The sequence below is a fragment of the Canis lupus genome, chromosome 20 (genome assembly GCF_011100685.1).
Source record: "Canis lupus familiaris isolate Mischka breed German Shepherd chromosome 20, alternate assembly UU_Cfam_GSD_1.0, whole genome shotgun sequence".
Classification (NCBI taxonomy): domain Eukaryota; kingdom Metazoa; phylum Chordata; class Mammalia; order Carnivora; family Canidae; genus Canis; species Canis lupus.
The window spans coordinates 42,906,700-42,928,598 of record NC_049241.1 but is presented as its reverse complement, the minus strand read 5'-3'; the positions used below and the strand labels follow the sequence as shown (position 1 = coordinate 42,928,598).

Here is a 21,899-nt window from a genome sequence, read left to right as displayed (position 1 = left end):
CCTAAACTCGGGAGTTCCTATCAGTGATTTTCATTATGAGATCACAGCTAGACAATATGCTTCCTCCGCTTTGTGTTTAAAGACATTCTAGTCTTCAGCCACCAAAGTCATTCTCGAAATCACCTGAAAATAAAGATTACCCATCAGCCAAACCTCTCCCCTACAGGGAAGAGAGGGATTGCCATTTCTCAGGTGCCTGTTATGTGCTCTGGAGGCAGCAGCCCCCAGCCTCGGTGACTGATACAGGTCAACACTGACATCACTAGCTGCTCTGATCTTGTCTGTGTGGGGTGCTTCCTCTCATCACAAACATCTGCCCAAAAGGACCACGCTAAAAGCACGGCTCCTCCATCTATGCTATTGCCCCAAAACCAGGTGCAAGGAGCAAAAACCATCTGAGGGGCCGCTAGAAGATCGACTCTAAAGCAACTACCAAAAATAATCAGAGTCGAATACGACTTGTGGATTCTCACAGGTGGGCACAAGTTCACGACAATCCTTTCGATGATTATATTTAACTATTTTCCTACCAAAATAGGAAAACAGCTTAGAAACTAAATGCAGCACCACACAAGGATGAACACTTTTAACAGAAGCAGAAAACCTGTTTCCCAAAGCAAGAGCTGGTGCGGATCCTCCTAATCTCAAGAAGGTCAGGTCCCTTCACCGAGACAATTAACTCTAATTTCCAGGGTGATAACAACGGTGGCCCACAACTGCACAGGGCATCCCGTAACTGATGAACAGTGACTGTCACAGAAGGGACGGTCAAGTGGAGCCCCATCAACACGGGCCCACTTCAGAAGTTGGGGGGGGGGGGGTGCGCCCGGAAAGCATTTAACCTCAGTGAGACAGCTCTTTCCTGGCACGGGCACACAGGGGAAGCCGCATTAGGCAGATGGCAGGGGAGTAAAGCTTGCTACAGAGACCACAGGGTTGCAGGGCCTGGACGGCAGTGAGCAGATTACAGCCTGATCCTCTGCCCTCAAAGAGCCCCTGACCCATTTCTCCGTGGGAAAGGGAAGGGCCGCGCGGTTTAAGACAGACAAGCAGAGGGGGCAGAGGCTGCGGCCAACACAGGCACTTTCTATCCACGCTCTCTTGGTTTCTGGAGGGAGCAGCCAATGGGAGCTGTCAAGAGTGACAAGGGACATCAGAGGGCACAGGTGCATTCACGGGGAGCCACGTGGTTCATGTGTCAACCGCCCATGCTTACACCAAAATACAACAGAACCCAGCCCTCCCCCTACAGCCGGGGTCTTATCTGGCCCACGTCCCAGGCGGCCACGCCTCCACCCCAAATGCACAGGTGTCTCAAGGCAGGATCACTGCGGGGGCGGGGGCGGGGTGGGGGAGGCTGTCCCGCGATCTGGGACACAAGGTAAAGAGAATGGGCCAAGGCCTGAAGGCGGCCCGGGTGGGCAAACTGTCCCCTGCTGGGCGGCAGCGCGGGATGCGGAGGTCGGGGCAGCCCCGGCCCCTGGAGGTCAGCGGCCTCCCGGGCAGGGCGAGCAGGACCTCCGGTGCCTGGAGGGTCCAAGGCTCCTTGGGAGGCTCCCAACGGGGGCGCCCCTCGGCCGTCGGAGGTCCTGGGGCTGGTGCTTCGGGGGTCTGCCTTCCTCACTGACGGCGGAGGCAGCCGGGGCCCAGGGTCCGTTTCAGCCCCGGCTCCAGGTGCCTCCCAGGCCGGCCGGGCTCCGGCGGGGTCCGGGGGAGACCCGGGGATAGGGGCGGGGACGCGGAGGGCAACAGGTGACCAGCCGCGCCCGGAGCCAAGTTCTCGGCTCCCGGGCGGACGGCGGCCCAGGCTCCCCCGAGGTCCGGCCGGCCCCCCGCCGCACTTACGCGCTCGAGGGTCCACCGCTGGGCAGAAGCGAAACTTTCTGGGGCCCAGCGGAAGAGTGCGGTAGCGCGGCGCGGCCCGCCATGACACGCAGAGCCGCCGCAGGAGGGCGCGGACTACCACTCCCGGCATGCTCCGCACAGCCGGCGCCTACAAGTCCCGTCGGACCCCACAGCCCGGGGGCGCGGACTACGACTCCCGGCTCGCCCAGCGGGGGCCCAGGTTTGCATCTCCCCGGGGCGCTGCGGTGTCACCCCGGCCCCGGCTTCAGCCGTGCAGTCCCCGCGGGCTCCTGTGGCACCCGGGCGGCTTTGGGGAACTTGAAATGCGGCTAGTTCGAGCTGAATCGTACATGGGCCGTGAGTGCAAAACACACCTGACTTCCAAAGCCTGAGTATGAAAACATAATGTGAGACGGCTTATCACTACTTTTTTATTATTATTATTATTATTTTTTTTTATTGAGTACGTGTTGAAACGGTAATATTTTTGATACGTTGGGCAGGCCAAATGAAAAGCGCTGCGTGTTGCTGGGGCTTCCCATCTTTTGATCCCCTCTCTCGGTAACGCAGGGACCTATTTGAATGCAGTGCTCAAAAAGTATGTGTTGATGAATGAAGCACCGCCCCTGCCTTCTGCTCCACGCTCGGCCCGGTTTCTGTTTGTAAGTTCTATTTTCTATTAATGAGTTGCAAGGCATTCTGAGGCTGGACTCAAGAGAAGCAAACAAGTGACATCTAACAGAAAAGCGACAGCAAGCACACGGGGCTCTTCGGCCTGTGGCTTGAGGCCTGGGCTCTTGTCATTCCTTAGCTCCGGCTGCACCGTCTTTTACTGTCTGCCCCTGTTCCCACCGTTTAACCTAGAAATACCTTTCTATCTCACAGGACTTAGCTGGTTTTGTCCAGTCAGGCACCATGGCCCCAACATTACCTGGGTGGAATAGTGCAGGAAAGGAAAGAGATGTCCTCATTAAGTTCAGGGTATGGCATGTCATTAGTGCTCTTTTAGAAATTATTAGGTATCGATAAGTCAGTGATTAGATGGATTAGACTAGTCAGTTTGTGGGGGTCATGAAAAGTGATTTCTATTCTTCTTCTTAAAAACTGTGAAAGGAAGAGGAAAGAGGGAGAGAATGGCAGAGGAATAGTCATTGTTCCAACCACGGTCTGAATGGTTTTATGACATATCAAGGATGGGAGAGGTTTTTTTTTTTTTTAAGATTTTATTTATTAATCATGAGAGACACACAGAGAGAGGCAGAGACACAGGCAAAGGGAGAAGCAGGCTCCCTGCAAGGAGCCCGATGCGGTGCTCGATCCCAGGACCCCAGGATTATGACCTGAGCCAAAGGCAGACGCTCAACCACTGCACCACCCAGGTGCCCGAAGGATGGGAAAGATCTTAAAGTCAGATTTTAGTGCCACTTTTTTCAGGACTATGACCTCACATCCTCAGGACTGTGACCCCCACCTGATTGGGGCTATGACCCCACATGTTCAAAGCTGTGGCCCCAGTGAATAGGTCATGACCCCACATGCCAGAGGACTTGAACTCATGTCCCCGGGGTCGTGACCCCATGTGTTTGAGGCCATGTCCCCACTTTATCGGAGCTATGAGTTCACATCCTCAGGGCTGTGATACTTCATGCTCAGGTTCATGACCCCATGTCTTCCAAGTCGTGAGCCTTGTGCTAGGGCCTAAGGCCCCACTTGACTGGGGCTATGACCCCTTGCTTCAGGCAGTGACCCCACATGTTTGGGGAGTGTGACTTCTCTAAGCCTCAATACCCTCCTTGGTCAAAGTGGAAATAGAAACTTCCCAGGGTGGCCGTGAGGTGTAAAAATGTATGGGCCCAGCACAGAGCAGATCTCAGTAAAAGTCAGCTTCCAATCTTCTATGTGGGCAGGGTAGACACTGAAGCCTCATGAGGAGCTCTGAGATGCACTAGAATTCCTTGCACACCCACTGAGATTGGTGCCATGTATTAACCTGTTCATGCTGCCATAACAAAGTCCCTCAGACCAGGTGGCCTAAATAGATCTCTAGGCCAGAAATCTATGGTCAGGGTGTCTGCAGGGATGTCTTCTTCTGAGGCTGTGGGGGAACACCTGTTCCATGCCTCTCTCCTAACTTCTGGTGGGTGCTGGCAATCTTTGGTGTTCTTGACTTATGATAGCATAACTCCAATCTTCACATGGCTTTCTCCCTTTGTCCGGATCTGTGTCCAAATTCCCCCTTTCCCCCCTGTCATATTGGGTTATGGGCCTGCCCTCACCCATATGATCTCTCTTTACGTAATTACACACGAAGTAATGCTCTTTACAGAGAAGGTCACGTTCAGAAGTACTGAGAATTAGGACTCAAACCTAAGAATTTGGTAAGGAGGAGGAGGAGGACCCAGTTCAACCCATAACATGCCTGAAGCTATAGGTTTGTGTTCCCTAAAGAACTTCATGGAAATGCAACTCATGAGATTATAGGCCCACACATCTCATTTTCTTAATCACAGGAAAGGATCTTAGAGATAACTAGTTTAAACCTCTCTAGTTAAGTTAAATAAATAAGGAGAGGAAGTGGCTTGCTGAGGACCCAACCAGAAAGGTGAATGTGATTTCCTATGAAGACCACTATGTGTGGGTTTCCTCTAATCTTTAAACAGAAGATGCTTTGAAAAATTAGTAGTGTTCAGTGTTTTTTAAAAGTCACATTATCCTTATTTCTGGAAAAAGTTAGAGGCAGATTGTTGTACCAATTGTAACCAAAGTAGGGGGAACAGATACAGATGGGTATTTCCTTCCCTAAACTACCATAGTTTGCTGCAAAATGCTTTGAAATGGTTTCCATGACACATTTAAGGTGACATATTCAAGGTGTGCATTTCCAGTTGTGTGGACAATGGAGCCATATCATTTTCTCTGAGTCAAGAAGGTTCATCCAATCACCTGGGAAAAAGATCAGCACTTCCCTGGGACTAGAGTAGTCCTATGGAAATCTATCCCCAAATAGGAATGACCAGAGGCTGGCCAACTTGAGAATGGGGCTAATTTGTCTTTGTGATTTTCCACCTCCCAGCATGGGCTTTCCACTGCTTCCCAGAGTGGGCCTCTACACATGTGGCCAGGAACATCCTTGAGGTCTATGTGCCCCCCTCTCACCCTCTGGCCCGATATCATGCTTATAACTACCCAGTTCTCCATGCCCATCCATTGCCTATATCTTCTCTCTGACCATGAGTGATGCTCAAGTCTGATTTTCTGGTATGGCCCAAGTCAAGGAACCAAGCTGCTATTGTCCTCCTTGTGTCCCTTTGGCCACGCTTTCTTTTGTGGAGGGATTACGGGTATGGGAGAGGAGGTTACAACCACCCTGTAACCTAAAATCTGGGCTGGCCTCAGGGTAGAGAGGGGAGTTCAGGATAACCCTTCCCAAACTTCCCTAAGACCTGTAAAGTGTTTCCCACCAAGTTTTCAGGATACCTGAAATTCACAGCAGGAAGTGTGCCATTCCTTCTGATTGGAAGGCTGATCTCTGAAAAGTCTTTGTTCTGACACAATGTTGATCACAAAATAGGAAAAAACCTTGGACTTGAAGACAGTCAACTTAGGTGCCAGGCAGGCCAAGGGAGAGATGGGGACAGAAAACTGAACCCTGGAGCACTCAGGACACACTTGGCCTCCTGGATTTTGCCTGAGGCCTAAAAGGAGTCAATTTCCTACCATCCTGACCCACATAAGTTCCACACTTTTTAAAAAAAGATTTTATTTATTTATTCATGAGAGACATAGAGAGAGGCAGAGACATAGGCAGAGGGAGAAGCAGGCTCCTCGCAGGGAGACTGATGTGGGACTTGATTGCAGGACCCCAGGATCACTACCTGAGCCAAAGGCAGACACTCAATCACTGAGCCACCCAGGTGCCCCTTGTTCCACTCTGTATCTCCATGGTCAATATCCAGTCCTCCTCCTGTGTTCCTCCCTCCACCCTAAATCCTAACCCAGATCGCCCATAAGCAGAGAACTTTTGGGAGTTGTATATAATGACGTTGGGCAGAAATGAAGAAAATACAGCCAGAGGTGCATCCATACATGCTAATTTTTAATTTGTGCATATGATACGATGATGCTTTCTGTCTTTATGAGATGATTACAGTAGTAATTCCTATTTGGGGCTGAATCATTGGCAAAGCAAGTACTTTTATGCATGTGACCTCATGTGCATCTCCATAGTGTGGGTAGAGTCTGTCTTTGCATCATTGGCATTTATATAGCTTTACAGATGAGGATACTGAGGGTCTGAGAGGCCCAAGATCATAGTGAGTCAGTAAAGGAGTTTTGGGGTTTGGGTCTAGGGCTCAGGTCCTGAGAGCCTTCTCAGATAGTCTACTTTGGGATCTATTCTGCTGTGCTTTTCTAGACGTGTGGGCCTCTTTGTCCTGTCACATGTAGGTTCCACAAATGAAAGCTGTCAGGAGTTCAGCAATTGGGCAATGTCTGGGCTGATGGGCCCTAGGGAAGAGTTCATGGGAAGCCATTAGGTGGTAAAAGTTGACTGGGTCCCCACTGGAGTCCCTGAGGGACAGTGGGGCTGTCCTAGTGATGACACAGGAAGGAGATGGAGAAAATTTGGGAATGAGCCCTATTAGGCCGCAGTGAAGACACAGGATGGGGCGGGGATACAGTTGGGTGCTTTGAGCTTTGGAGAACTCCGAAGGGCCCGGGCCCAGGCCCCGTCCACACTGGGGCCCACAGTCCCCACTGTTCTACCTGGTGGAAGATATAATGTAAGCAAATGTGGAAAGAAAAAATGGAAGTAGATAAAAGCCAAAAAGATGGTCTCCTATCTACTGACTCAACCAACCACAAACATTGCTGGGCACAGAAGGAGACTCTTGAGCTACAATATGAGACTTGTGCCCTTGAGGAACTTCTACTCTGGCTGGGGTCATTTGAGGTCTGGGGCTGCCCTGAGCTTAGAGTTCCTATTCAGAGACGAGCAAAGTTCCTCCTTTCCTGATTTTGTCCGAGTAAAGGGAGGTAGCAATGCTGTGAAGACATCTTCCCTAGGAATCACTGTGGTTTTTTAATGAGATGAGCGGCAGAAGCAGCAGGAGGTCGGTAGCCCTGTGGTCGGGTCACCTTTTATTGACTAGAGGGGAGGGACAGGTCCACAAGAGACTAGCTGAGGTTGAATCATGGTTCTGTGGGTGGAGAGAGGGGAAGGCAAGAGGTTGTGGCCAATGGAGGGTGTGGTCAAGGTATATAGGGAGTAGCCACTAGCCTGTAGCTTTCTGGCTGCTTTTTTCAGGAGTCTTACCCACAGTTCCCTCTCTGATAAATGCTCCTCTGTCATCCCATTCATACATTTCCTTCTCTGTGCCTCTTCCCTTGTCTTCCCAAGGAACTAGACTGGGAGAAGATGCTCTACTCTCTACTCTAGGGAATGACAAAACATCACTAGAAATTTAAGAAGATGGATACACTTGTGTTTAGTGATATGCTCTTGGGGGTATGGGTAAATGTGTTGAAAGAAATACTTAGATAAGCATCTTTGGATGTGAAGGTATGGGTTGGAATGAGGAGCTAATGAAGCACACCTCTCAAAAGGCATACTCTGTAGTGATGTAAGACCTCCAAACCTGCCTTCTAGGAAGAGTGGGATTAAGGCTACACTGCTTTGGTTTTGGAGGGTGTGAGCAAGAGTCTTCTGCTCTTCTCATCCCTGGGCTCATCCCACCTTCTGAATGAACATTGAATGGAGTTTTAATAATATTAGTTTGAAAGGGGCACTGAATGATTACCCCAATCGGAAGCCTATGGGCTTAGCTCTGAGCCCATTACTACCTCACATCTCCTTCCTTTTGCTGTTTTCTATCTGTGGTAAGTGATGTCCCCAGCTATTAGTTGGCAAGTCCATAAGAGCTCTATCCCTTTGTTGGTTACCACCTAGTTCTCTCCAGCAAGTGCTACTGGCCTAATTCTTAAAACTAGACCTCTGTCTTTCCCAGCCAAGTAAAATGCCTCCAAGGCTGGCCACCCAAATGCAAATGCATAATTGAAGCTGGAGCTGAAGGAGTGGATGCTTTTGTGCTCTCTAGGCTCTAGCTGAGGGCTGTAATAGTAGCTACTTTATTTGGTAAGCATATATTGAGTGCCTACTCTGTGTAAAGCCCTGCTCAAGGACCTATGGAAGACTTTGGAATTCTCATTTTCAAGGACCTATAGCCAAATATATCTAAGTGGAATGCAGGTCAGAATCACCTGGGGAGATTTTCCAAAGGCTCCACTCCAGAGCTAAGTCAGATTGGGACCAGGTCTGTGTGATATGGGAAAGTTTAGAAGGTGAGTTTTATCTATGTCCTTGGATGTGACACTATGGGACAGTGTAAGAGGCAGGCATGTGTACCACTAACTAAAAAGCAAGGTCAAGTATAGCTATTTCCACTGAGAGGGATAAACAAGGTGCTCTGAGGGTATAGACTAAAGAAGAAAGATAAATATCTATAAACTAGCAGCCTGGGGCAGGAAAGGTAGACTGTATTCCCTAGGCACGGGTCTCCAAAATGCATAAATTAGAAGAATAATAACAATTGTCATTATTCGCTCCCATGCAATATATAGTGATAGAACACCAGGGCCAGTGCTTGGCAGAGTGCAAGAAAGACCAGGTTCCTGCCCTCAGACAGTTTGCAGTCCAATGGGGCAGGATGATAAGACATGTACAAGTGTAACTATGACACATGGTGGAGAGTGACAAATGCTATTTTATAGGGGACAAGTAGAGTGCCACAGCACCCCAGAGAGTGCTCTTCTGATTTACAGATAGAGGAGGGCTTCCTGAGGAACTGGCCATTTAGGTGGTAAAAGAGATGAACAGTAGGACGATGCTGAGGAAGTAAGGCCATTGGGGATGGAACCACAGGCATGTGATGAACACAGGCAAGGATATCTCTGAGGGCCTTGGAGAAGGCAGAGTCCACAGGACTGGGCTGTGGGAGTAGAGGGAAGGGAAATGGAGGACTCAGGGATGACCCAGGTTTGGAGCATTAGTGGCTGGAGGAAGCTGGTGCCATCAACCAAGCAGGTGGAGAACATTTTAGGTGGACAGTGATGAAGCTAAAGCATCAGCTCAATATCCAACTAGAGAGGATAAGATGTTAGAGGACTCTTTACCCTGGATGCCTTAGCCAAGGCGGGTACTTCTTTATCTGGACCTTCAGAGGTGGACTGTTGGTACCTGGAGGATTACAACAGTATCTCATTATCTTTATGTCTTGCAGATAAATGCTTCATGTGGAAGGTGGCACTTATTGCATTCATTCTTTCCACAAAAGATTTATAGACTGAATATGCAGGTGCCAGTTCATGTGGCAGACACTGGAGCTATGATATGGGACATGTCTCCCATCTAATTGTGGATTTTCAGAATCCTGATTGCGTCCTGACTTGTTATTTGAGGATGTGTTTATCTTGGCCTTGCAGAATAGTCTCATCCAGCAGTCACTGAGGAGTGCAGAGCCAATCCCTCCAAAGTCAGCTGGCACAACCCTGCAGTGGAGCAGGGGACAGATCATCTGCCAGCAGCCTGCATTTGTACAATTAGCACACACATTGAGTCTCAGACCTCATAAAGTCTTGAAGGACCCTCCTTTCTGGGAATCCTTCCAAGTTTTGGAAGTCTTCTGGACTAAGCAATGTCCGAATGAATGAATTCATGAAGGAATGGATGGTGAACTCAGAATCCAAGAAGTGTTTTTCTGGATGGTGATCTAAAGTTTCCAGGTGGGAGCCACTGTCTGCAGGAGAGGGGACATGAAACCTCTGCAGGTGGAAGCTATTTCTCTCACCCCATCGCCATGGCCATGGCATTCCCCAGCGTGCCCTCCATGATGCTTCTTCCTGCTCCCACTCTAGCAGCTCTGTCCACCTCCATTGGCACCACCAAACTCCTTTTCAATAGAAGGAGGCACCCTCGTAGTTGAAGGCACCTGCGGAGTGAGGGGGAGTGCTGGGTGCCTGCTGCTGGCAGAGCCAGAAGTGCTGGAGCAGACTTTTGAGATGCCTGCGGAACTTGACCCCGACAAAAACGTAGAGCACTGGGTTGAAGCAGCAGTGGGAAAAGGCAACATTGCGGCAGATGAGCAGGGCATAATCTATCTGCTGGCTGAGCTCACAGCTCTGGATGACCCCGAGTTTCAGCAGTGTCTGTAGAAACAGGACCAGGTTGTAGGGAGCCCAGCTGAGGAAGTAGGCCACCACGATGGTGAAGATGAGCCTGACTGTCCGGGGGCGCCGTTTGGATCTTGAGCGGAATAGGGTCCTGAGAATCTCCACGTAGCAGAACAGGATAATGCCGATGGATAGCAGGAAGAAGATGTTGTGCTGGTAGACCGAGGTGAGGAACCACTTGTTTTCTGAGTAGTGACAGCCTTCGGGAAACACCTTGTGGAAGATGGCATCAGGGATGGAGGACAGGATGCTGGTTGCCCACACAGATGTGGTCATCAGCACACGGCACTGGAGGGTGTGGACGCGCAGGGATGAGAGGGGTCTCACTACTGATATGTAGCGGTGGATAGTCATGATGGTCAGGAAGAAGATGCTGCTGTAGAGGCTGATGGAGAAGATCATGTTGAGGAGCTTGCAGAGGAAGTCCCCCAGCACCCAGCCCCAGTGGTACCCCATGGCCCACACTGGTAACAAGCAGGAGAACACCAGGTCTGAGAGGCACAGGTTGAGGATGAAGACATTGGTGAGGGATTCCAGGCTCTCATACTTCACCAGGACCCACAACACCAGGCTGTTGCCCACCAGGCTGAGAAGGAACACCAGGAAGTACAAGATGGTGGTGCTGAAGGTGGCAAAGGTGAAGGACTTGGTCTCACATAGAAGGCTCTGATAATCATAATAAATGGTGATGGACTCTGGGGTGCCTGAGGGCTCCATCTAAACATGGAGAGCATCTGAAATGACAGAGATGCAGAATTTCAAACCATGTGGTTAGGTGAGGATCAGAAAAAAAAGTGTGGTCCGTGGTCTAGCTACCAGTGATGAACTATATGTAATGAGACTGGGAAATTTGCCAGAACACGAAGTCACAAAACATACTGTTTAGTTTGGGGAGCATTTCTTCTTAGCAAAGCTCTTTTGATGAAGGAAGTGGCACATTCATTTACATTCGGTCATATGCCCCTTGGGACTGGCATTTGAGTAGCACTAAGCTATACCGTTCTCCCAGTAGGTGTACAAGAAAGAGCAATGGAACTGGATTCAGAGAACTCAAGTCAAATTTACTATATTTCTGGGCAAGCTGTCTACCCTTCCTGAACCTAAGGTCCTCATCTATAGAATAGGACTAATGATCCCCAAACTGCTCCTTCATTTATTTAACAAATATCTCGTGAGCATCTGCCTGCCTGCCTCCCTTCCTTTGCCTCTCCCTCTGTCCCTCTGTTCCTTTCTTCCTCTGCTCCCTCCTTTTCTTCCTTCCATAAAGTCTACAAATCCTGATGGCAGGAAACTTGCTGTCTCTTGGAACAGGTCTGAAAAAGAAAGGAGCAAGCATTTCTCATGTAAACTCAGGTATGAAATAATCTCAAGACTACTCTGGGAGACCAAGTCGTCACTAACACAGATGATCCCTGAAAAGGAAGTATATGCCAAGTGACTTCCAAAGGCCAAAGAAACCATGAGGCCAAAGAAAAAGGCTGACCAAGTCCAGCTTGCCAAGAATGGTTTAATAAAGGGGCTTATGGACACAGGTGTGTTTTGGGTGACTGCAAAATGAGTAGCTCTCTGCACCCCACCTCCCATAAGACCTGATTTTATAGCCCTAGAGGCTAAGGAATGTGTAATGGGAGACAACTGGGAGGAGATGTTTGAGAATAGTTGTGTGTCATAGCCATATCTCCAGAACAGACCAAGGACGTTATGCCCCAAGTGTACCCTTAAGGGTAATTTATTATACAACTGGTTAGACAAAAGGAAAGGATGATGATGATGGTGGTGGTGGTGTGTGGTGGGGGGGAGGACCGTGCTCAAGAGGGCTCCAGGTCACAGAGCAGTCGTCATGATGGATTTGTCCAAGATGGCATCAGGCTGCTACATACACTCACTAACACAGAGGATTAACTCTCTGAGCAGAAAGCTGTCTTATTTGGGAGTTTAGTTCACAGAACATCCTATAGAGGCAAACAAATGGCAATAACCTAAGCATCCAGTTGGAGGGGAGTAGGTAAGAAAACTATATTACAATGAGTCACATTGATTCAATCCCCTGAGTTAGTGAGGTTTGGGAAATGGTGAGATTACAAAACCAGGGGGAGGAGACGGAAAGTGGTTGAAAAGCTGGAACTCTGGTCGAAAGAGGTGAGTGAAGATATAGGGCCCTTGGGAAAAAAGATAGGAGATTGGGTGAAGGAGCTGTCTTCACCACGTAAGAGCCTTCTCATCACCTACTACGTGCCAGGCACTGTGCTAGCGTAGGCTACACACCTGCTCCTTCTGTCCTCTGTCTGTAAGGCACAGCCGCTCCCATTTTACAGAAGAGGAAACCAGGGCTCAGACTGGTGAAGTGACCCTCTTGACTGAATAAAGACAGTAAGCAGGAAGGAGAGAGAGCCAAGCTAGGAGCCGAACATAGGCTCTCCTGCCTTGTGCTTGGAGGAGGAAAATCAGAAGAATAGCCCGAGTTTCTCACTTACCTAGTTTTGGGTGGCAAGAATAATAAGGGGGTCTCTGATGAGTCCTGTTTTGGGTAGTAAGTCAATCATGTCTCCAAAGACCAAAGTGGAGATGATTGCAACTATTACATATTGTTGGTCTCTTTTGTATTCTTTTGATTCCCAACAAAGAATACATATACTTTTGTATGTTTACTGTCTACTTGTGTTTCTTATTTTGAAAGTGTTTATGGATTTTGTTTATTTTTCTGCTTGGAAAAATTTTAGTCTTGTCAACCTGTTGTGCTTTTTAGCTTTTAATTCTGTCCATGCATATTTATTTATTTATTTATTTATTTATTTATTTATTTATTTATTTATTTTTTGACATTTAGAAAGTGAGAGTTTATATTTTAAAGGGGAGCTCATCTGACTCAATCCAATTGTGCTTGATGACCTCTGACCTATGCCAGGCCGTGTGACAGATGCTGGATTCTAGGGTGGAAACATAACTAATAAATAGTCTCTATCTGCAAGAGCCTTATAGTTTAGAATGAATTAGAAATTGTACAAATGTCTGGGATTTCCTGTAGTGTGCCTAGTTGGAAATGCAGATATTTGGGGACAGGGCCTTGTAAGAACCCCTCATATCATACAGGTGATCCCTAAAGTCTGCTGTGTAGCTCTTGTCTTCCCCTGACCCAGAGCCAGTGTAGGGCTGACCCATCTTCTTAACATCAACACCTCAGCTGCGTGGTTGGAAATTTCTCAAAATTAAATGGCTTCTCCTGACGGAGAAGGTATCTTGTCCCTCTTTTATTTGAATTTACTAGAAACAAGTAGGTTTATACTCTCAGTGTTGTAACATCTCTGAAGAATACAGAACAAAACAACAGGGAGATGGTTTGGCTTCCTTGGCCGATGTTTTGTGTTGCATCGCCAAGACAGAATAATCACACATCTCTACATTTAGTGTAGTTCACATTTTCTCCCCATATCTGCAGAATAAAAGAAGTCCTTGTGCTGGTCTGAGATGACAGGGAGCCAGTGACCAATCTACTCGACTTCCATTTCTTCCACCTTACCTAGTCTTTTTCTGATCTGTGGTCCTGAATAATGCAGCCTGACTGAGTTGCTAAGAGGACTTTCTAATTCCTGCTCTGCCAGGGACTGGCAAATACTGAATTATTTACTATGGAGAAGATAATGTAAGTGGGTGTCACTTCTCAGTAACGGTTGAGTAAGCTCAGATGTAACCAAGCATTCTACAGATAAAAACCATAAACCCCACCCCCCCAAAAAACCCATAAACTCTGGAACAGAAACCAAAACAGAACCCCAGAACCTTCTTTTGGGAACTGTTGAGCTACGAGAAGATGGTGAATCCTGGAAGAGACCAGGCATTTGAAAGAGGAGGGCAGCTGAATGGAATGGGTAGGATTCCCATTTTTATGTCTTTGGCTTTGGGGCAGGAGCCAATCATGAGGGGCAACTAAAATTCCAGTAGCAAAGTCACAAATTTTTGGTCTTGAAAAACCAGAGGGCTGAGTTTAGGGTAACTACAGCCACTGGACAGGGGAAGAGGGGAGATCACAGGGAGGAAAGGGCTAGAGAGTGAGAGCTCCAGAATCTGTATTTTTACTCTGCCCAAATACTTGGCTGACCTCTGAATCATGAATGCCCCTGTGAATGCTGGAGGCACTCAATTGAAATTGAGCTGCTGCCCACTTCAGGGGAGGCAGAGTTTAGAGTCTGAGCTGGGCATCTTAGTTGTGTGATAACGTGAACAGTATATAAAATAATCATTACTTTTCAAAAGAAAGAAATAATCCAGTCTGCACAACATAGCATCCACAATGATCAGGCTACAATACAACACCCCTCGGCATGTGGACAAATAGGAGAACATGGCCCATCCTCAAAAGAAAAAAATGGTCAAGAAACTGATCCTGAGGTGACCTAGATGCTAGAATTTGGAAATAAGCATGGAAATGCAATTCTTTTCACTGTGCTCAAGGGACTAAAGGAAAATATATCCCTAATAAGTGGAAAGATAAATCTTAGCAGAGAAAGACAAACCGTATGAAAGACCCAAAAGGAAGTAGAAACCCATAACAATAAGATATATAGAAAAGCCAAAACAATTTGGAAGTAAAACAACATACTTCTAAAGAATCTGAGTCAAAGAAGAAACCACAAATGAATTGTAAAATATTTGGAATGGAATAATAATGAAAATAGCACATATCGAAATCCATGGCACACAACCCAAACATACTTAGAAATGTATACCTTCAAATGCTTTTATTAGAAGAAAGGTCTAAAATTAATTACCTAAATCAGCGATTCAGAAGCTAGAAAAATAAAAGCAAATTAAGCCCAAAGAAAGTAGAAGGAAAGAAATAAATATAAAAGAAGAAATAGAGAAACAGGGAATCAAAAAGAAAGCAAATGTACAAAACTAAAAGCAGTTGTTTGAAAAAGTATTTTAAAATGTTTTTTTTTTAAAGTTTTTTAAAACTCTAGTTAGATTGAGAGCAGAAAAAGAGAGGACACAAATTCTGAATAGCAGGTATGAAAGAATGTGCATTACTGATTTTAAATGACTAACAAAGAAATATTATCATCAATTTTACATTAGATTCAGCAACTTAAATAATGGACAAATTTCTTTAAAAATTCAACCTACTGGGATCCCTGGGTGGCGCAGCGGTTTGGCGCCTGCCTTTGGCCCAGGGCGCGATCCTGGAAACCCCGGATCGAATCCCACGTCAGGCTCCCGGTGCATGGAGCCTGCTTCTCCCTCTGCCTATGTCTCTGCCTCTCTCTCTCTCTCTCTCTATGTGACTATCATAAATAAATAAAATTAAAAAAAAAATTAAAAAAAAAAATTCAACCTACCAAAGCTGACATGAGGTGAAACAGCAAATCTGTGAAGTCCTGCCTTTATTAGAGAAATTTGATTAACTATTTTTTTTAATCTTCTTACAGAGAAAAACCCCAGGACTAGGTGATTTTTCTTGTGCATTCTGTCAAACTTTTAAGGAAGAAATAATATCAATCGTATACAAACAATCTGAGATATGGGATGGAATACTTCAAATCATTTCATGGGGCCAGCATAACCTTGATACCAAAACCAGACAAAAACATCACAATAAAGGAAACTACAAAACCAACATCCCTTGTGAACATAGGCACAAAATTCCTCAACCAAGTATCAGCACGTCAAATCCAGCGATATATTTTAGAAGGATAATATATCACGACCAAGTGGTGTTTATCCCAGAAATATGGGTATGGCTTAACATTTGCAAAATCAAGCAATTTAATCAGTCACCACACTGACAGAATAAAGACAAAAACTATCTGACACTTTTTGACCCGTGCAGAAAAGTATTTGTCAGAACCCGATACCCATTCATGATGTAAACTCTCAGCAAATCAGAAATTAAAGGGGTGTTGGACATCTATAAAAGCTATTCCACTTTTCTGTTCCTTTACGCAAAATGTCACAGGCACTTCTGGCCTAGGCTTGGGAGGTCTTGGGGATACAAGAGAGAATGGTGCCAAACCCCAAACCACTGTGAGTTACATTCTAGAAGCCTGGGTCCCTTTCACCTGTCACTGCTCTCCCTCTCTGTTTCTGCTCGCCCACCTCAACACCAAGACAGCAAATTTAGCTTTCCAGTCCACAGTATGTTTCTGGATCAAGACACCCAGGTCTAAATTATCCAACCACCAATAATAACAATGTCTTACCTAAAGGCTTGGAACCAGATAACCCCCTATACTTTCTTCAGTAGAAGGAAAAGAAAAACATGTACATGATAGGTCTGTTCAAAGTACACAGACCAGGTTTTTAGCAATGCAGATTTGAGGGAATCCCCAGACTTGGGGACTCAGAACCTCTGGATGTAGGGCTCAGGACTCCATATATTTACTACCTCTCCAGTTGTCTAATGCCCACCTAGAGTTTAAGAACCCCTGGTACAAGCTATTAACATGAGAGGAAAACAGAAATATTTGTTAAGGAACTCACCTACATCTACACCTCTTTACGTGCGTCTTGAGGCAGAAATGGTGCTTCTCTGTTGTATATTTGTGCTCTAAGAAACTGAAACACCTGCCCTGCCCAGAAAGTTAGAGGAAGGTAGGGGAAGATTGTTGTGTACAGTTTCAGAGGGAGACAGGGAACCTTGACTGATCCCTCTACTTCCCTCCTGGCTTCCAGGCTTGACCCGCCCCAACCCTACTCCCATCCAAGATCTCAGGTCAGAACCTGGCCCCAACACTGGTCACCTGGCCTGTCTCCAAAGGCCGGTGGGGTCAACAATTTAAGGGTCATCTGAGCCCCTGCGTCCCACTGAGAATAGAGTGAGATAATTTTGGAGTTGGAAGGAATCTTAAAGGATAAATTTTTTAAAAGTTGTATTTGTATTTTAGCAAAAATTATATTTTATTAGCATATCAGTCATGTATGATGATGATGATTTTAAATTGAGATAAAATTCATGTAACAAAAAATTGTCCATTTTAAGTTGTGGAATTCTATAGTGTTTAGCATATTCACAATATTTACAACCATTATTGCTATTCAATTCCAGAACATTTCCAGCACCCCTAAGAGAAATCCCATACTTGTTAGCTGTCAATCCCTTTCCCGTTTCCCTCCATCTTCCAGCAACTGCTAATCCACTTGCTGTCTTTATGGTTTTGCCTAATCTGGACATTTCATCAAGTGGAATCATACAATACGTGACCTTCAGTGATGGGCCTTTTTCACTTACTATAATGTTTTGAAAGCTCATCCATATTGCGGCATGTATCACTACTTCATTCCATTTTATGGTTGAATACTATTCCTCTGTATGGTTATACTACATTTCATTTACCCATTCATCAGCTGAGGGACATTTGGGTTGTTTCCACTTTGGGGCTATTATGAATAATGCTGCCCTGAACATTTATGTACAAGTTTCTGTATGGACATATATTTTTATTTCTCTTGTGTATGTACTGAAGTGGAATTGCGGGGTTATATGGTAACTCTATGTTTAAATTTTTTGAGGAACTGCCAGACTGCTTTTCATAGAGCTGTACCATTTTAATTTTCCATTAGCAGTACATGAGGGTTCCAGTTTCTCCATATGTTAAGTGTCTTTCTTTCTTTCTTTCTTTCTTTCTTTCTTTCTTTCTTTCTTTCTTTCTTTCTTTCTTTCTTTCTATCATAGGGTATGAAATGGTAGCTCACCATGATTTTGATTTACATTTCCTTAATGAATAACAATGTTAAGTATCTTTTCATGGGCTTATTGGTCAGTTGGTATTTCCTTGAGAAGTATCTATGCAGACACTTTGCCTTTTTCAAGTTTGGGTTATTTGGCTTTTTATTATTAAGTTGTAAGCATTATTTATATATTCTGGAAACTAGAGTCTTCTCAGATACCTGATTTGCAAATAGCTTTCCCCATTTTGTGAGTAATTTTAAAATTTGTTGATAGTGTCCTTTCATACACAAAAGCTTTTAATTCATACATACATTTTATATATACGTTTTTCATTCCTGTGATAAATTATATTAGGGTGATGCTGGCCTCACAGAATGAGTTAGGAAGTATTCCCTCTGCTTCTACCTTCTGGAAGAAAATGTAGGGAATCGATGTAATTTCTTCTTTAAATTCACTGGGTCTGGGTGATTTCTGTTTTGGAAAGTTATTAATTATTGATTCAGTTTCTTAATAGTTATAAGCCTGTTTGTATTGTCTGTTTCTTCTTGTATGTTTTGACAGGTTATGTATTTGAAGGAATTGGTCCATAGGTTATCAGATTTGTGGGCATAATATTCCCCTATTTTCTCTTCATGTTGATGGAGTTTGTAGTAATGTCTCCTCTTTCATTTCTGGAATTGGAAATTTGAATCCTCTTTTTCTTAGTCTGAGTATATAAGTTTATTAAGTTTATTAAATTTTTCAAAGAACCATCTTTGGTTTTGTTGATTTTCTCTACAAAAATGGAATCATATTATGCACACTTATTTATCCTTCTTCCTTTAAACAAAGTGGCATGAACATCTTTCCAAGCCTATTTTATTCTTTTTAGCAGCTGAAAAGTATTTCACTGCATTGAGGTGTCATATTTTACTTATTTTCTTGTCAATGCACACTCAGTTTGCTTCCAAGTTTTAAAATTACAATGATATAGAGAACATCAATGACTATATACCTTTAATGCACTGGTATTGATATTTCTATAGGATGGATTTTTAGAAGTGATGGATTTCTGGGTCATATGTGAATTTTACACTTTGGTGCATATTGCCAGACTGTCCTCTATTATGGTTGTATTTATTTACATTTCCACAATAGTGTGCAAGTGTCCCCATTTCCTTTTTAAATTTTTTTTTTATTGGAGTTCAATTTGCCAACATTTAGCATAACACCCAGTGCTCATCCCGCCAAGTGCCCCCCTCAGTGCCCATCACCCAGTCACTCCAACCCCCCCCACCTCCCTTTCCACTACCCCTTGTTCATTTCCCAGAGTTAGGTGCCTCTCATGTTTTGTCACCCTCACTGATATTTTCACTCATTTTCTCTCCTTTCCCTTTATTCCCTTTCACTAATTTTTATACCCAAATGAATGAGACCATAAAATGTTTGTCCTTTTCCGATTGACTTATTTCACTCAGCATAATACCCTCCAGTTCTATCCATGTTGAAGCAAATGGTGGGTATTTGTCGTTTCTAATGGCTGAGTAATGTTTCATTGTATACATATACCACATCTTCTTTATCCATTCATCTTTTGATGGTGTCCCCATTTCCATGCACCTGATCAAAATTGGACATTACTGGGACGCCTGGGTGTCTCAGTGGTTGAGTGCCTGCCTTCGGCTCAGGGCGTGATCCTGGAGTCCCGGGATAGAGTCCCACGTCGGGCTCCCTGCATGGAGCCTGCTTCTCCCTCTGCCTGTGTCTCTGTGCCTCTCTCTCTGTTTCTCTCATGAATGGACGTTACTAACTTTAAAAGTTTTAGTCATTCTGAAAGGAGTATAGAAGTATCATGTTGTTTTGATTCAAACTTTATATTATTTTTAGTTGGGCATACTTTCCCACAGCTTTATTGGCCAATTGTGTGTGTGTGTGTGTGTGTGTGTGTGTGTGTGTGATTTTTCTTTGCCAAAGTAGATAATTATCGAGAGGACTCATATAGGAAGTGTTCGACAAATGTTTATTCCCTAAATATGAAGACACAACTTGAAACTAAGATGTTCACAATTCCTCATATTTGGTTTCAGGCTGGATGAAGGTGGAACTGAGTTCTAGCCTTATATAAACTTGAGACGCAGAAGGGGGAAGTCCAGTCTTGGAGACAGCACAACATAGATAGGGGCCTGGCCACCACAGTTAGAGTCTGGACTCAAGTGTAGAGAAGTGGGATTCAGGGCAGAGACTAGCATCAGAGGTCTTTTGCATCAGCATCAAAATGGGACCCTTGACAGGTATTAATTGCTGTAACAGGAACTGCTGACTCTAGATCCCCTGGGTCTCATAATCTAACTGGATCACATACAAGATAGATGATTCTGTTTGAGTCCACACACAGGAGACCAGGCATAAGCATATGTACATCGGAGGTCTTGCAACTTTGGGAGCCCTTGGAAGTACATTCCAAGGGCCTCACTGGGTGGTACATTCACAGGGAATATCTTCAGTCACAAAAATGATGAGGGCCACTTTGAGTAGCCACAGAGGCTAAAGATCTCATGGAAGGGTTAGAAGGAAAGAACACTGGAATTTGCGGATGACAACACAGGAGACCACTTCATGTACCTCATCATTAATTGAAGTCGGCATTGTGGGGTTGGGAGGACAAGTGCTGAGGTCCTGTCAGTGGAGAGGAGTGTGTGCTAGAGCCACTGTAATCTGGGCTTTGAGGTTAGCATGATCTTATTTGAAACAGGCTGAAGAGCTTGGGGGTCCCTCTAGTTATACCAGTCTAAGGCAGAGTTAGATCTACAGGAGGAAATTAAACAGTCTTAGTTTCAAGAATTATAGACAGACATAACTCCATGAAGGTCACAGTATGTCACCGTGCAATAGGGCTTCAAAGTTATTTTTTTACAATTAATTATATTATTATTATTGAATAGGTAAAAGAATCACAGGAGTCAGTGCGGATCATAGATCAAAATCAAAGATACATATTGAAAAAAAACAAGAACTCACAACTCCAATTAATAACAAGTAGATAAGTAAATAGGTGAGCGAGGAGGGCTCTGCTTACAGGAGAAGCTAGTAGGTAAATGTGGAGGTGGAGCTAGGGTTGGAAGATCACTGCAACTGTCCACAGAGAAGGTTGGTTCGGGCAAGAGCCTCTTTGCTAACTCTAGGGTTGGAAACTTTTAAGGAGGGGCAGGATATCCTCATGGTTCTAAAGTGTCTCCACACAGACTACTTATTAGTTACAAAGGTAACAATTGTAATTATATAGCAGAGGTATTGGACAACTCCTTGACCAAATGATCAAATTCAACATGCCCAACAAGGGGCAGGTGGATGCCATGTGCTTCAAGATGTGATGTCCTGAGGAGGATACAATATGGCTCACATAATATTCCAGACAGGGATGCATGACCTGAATCTGAAGATGGTGAATCATCATCAGACAGACTCAAGTGAGGAATGTCCTGTTAAAAAGCAGGGAGCTCTATTCCTCAAAAATGTCAATGTCAAGAAAGGTGAAAAAGGCTGAGGAAAGTTTCTGATTCAAGGAGGTAAAGGGACAGGAGTGCAGTGCATGGCCCTAGATTGGATCCTGTGCTAGAGGCAAAAGTGTTGATGCAGAACATGATCGCATCAACCGACTAAGCTGGGACACCCATAAGCAGATTAGATACAAGTGCTAGGTCAACACTGAGCCTACTGATGTTGATAACTACAGTGCAGTTACGTAGTTTACATAAGAGAATGTTCCCATTCTTTGGAAGCGCACACTGAAATATGTAGGAGTAATGAGTTCTACAGTTTACTTTCAAATAGCTCAGGAGAGTTGGACCGAGTGCACATGATACTGCCTGTGTGGTAAATGTTAATAATAAGTGAATTTGTGAGAAGAGTTTGGAGGTGCTGTTGATGTGGTCCTTATACTTGTCAATTTTTTTCTGTTTGAAATTATTTTTCAAATGAATAGCGAAGAAGCTTTTAAAAAACAAACGTATGCTGTGTAAAATCTTACTTCCAATCTGCCCCCACTCCCAGACCATTTGTATTAATTCCTTGTGTTTCCTTCTAAAGTGTCATTTTGCAAGCACAGGCAAGCATGGATATTTATGCTCAGGTTATTTTTGCCTAATGTCACAATCTAGAGATTTTTTTCAGCCTCTCATAAAGCCAC

The 21,899-nt window shown here is 44.9% G+C and overlaps 2 protein-coding genes across 3 annotated transcripts in view; both read right to left on the bottom strand.

Moving 5' to 3' along the window:
• Positions 1 to 1,980, bottom strand: part of FYCO1 (FYVE and coiled-coil domain autophagy adaptor 1) — a 73,646-nt gene extending 71,666 nt beyond the window's left edge. For both annotated transcript variants that reach the window (XM_038566669.1, XM_038566673.1), the window contains exon 1: positions 1,846 to 1,980. The gene's annotated coding sequence lies outside the window, so the exon portion shown is untranslated. The remainder of the gene's footprint in view (positions 1 to 1,845) is intronic.
• Positions 1,981 to 5,920: 3,940 nt separating this feature from the next.
• Positions 5,921 to 16,684, bottom strand: XCR1 (X-C motif chemokine receptor 1). The gene is made up of 2 exons (XM_038566668.1): positions 16,546 to 16,684; positions 5,921 to 10,805 (listed from the first exon to the last, which is right to left on the bottom strand). Exon 2 carries the CDS (start codon positions 10,786 to 10,788, stop codon positions 9,796 to 9,798), a length of 993 nt encoding a protein of 330 aa, XP_038422596.1. The 5' UTR covers positions 10,789 to 10,805; positions 16,546 to 16,684; the 3' UTR covers positions 5,921 to 9,795.
• Positions 16,685 to 21,899: the final 5,215 nt, after the last annotated feature.

Bases quoted from the DNA above. Each gene is read 5' to 3' on its own strand.
- XCR1 (XM_038566668.1), bottom strand. From the start codon at position 10,788: ATGGAGCCCTCAGGCACCCCAGAGTCCATCACCATTTATTATGATTAT.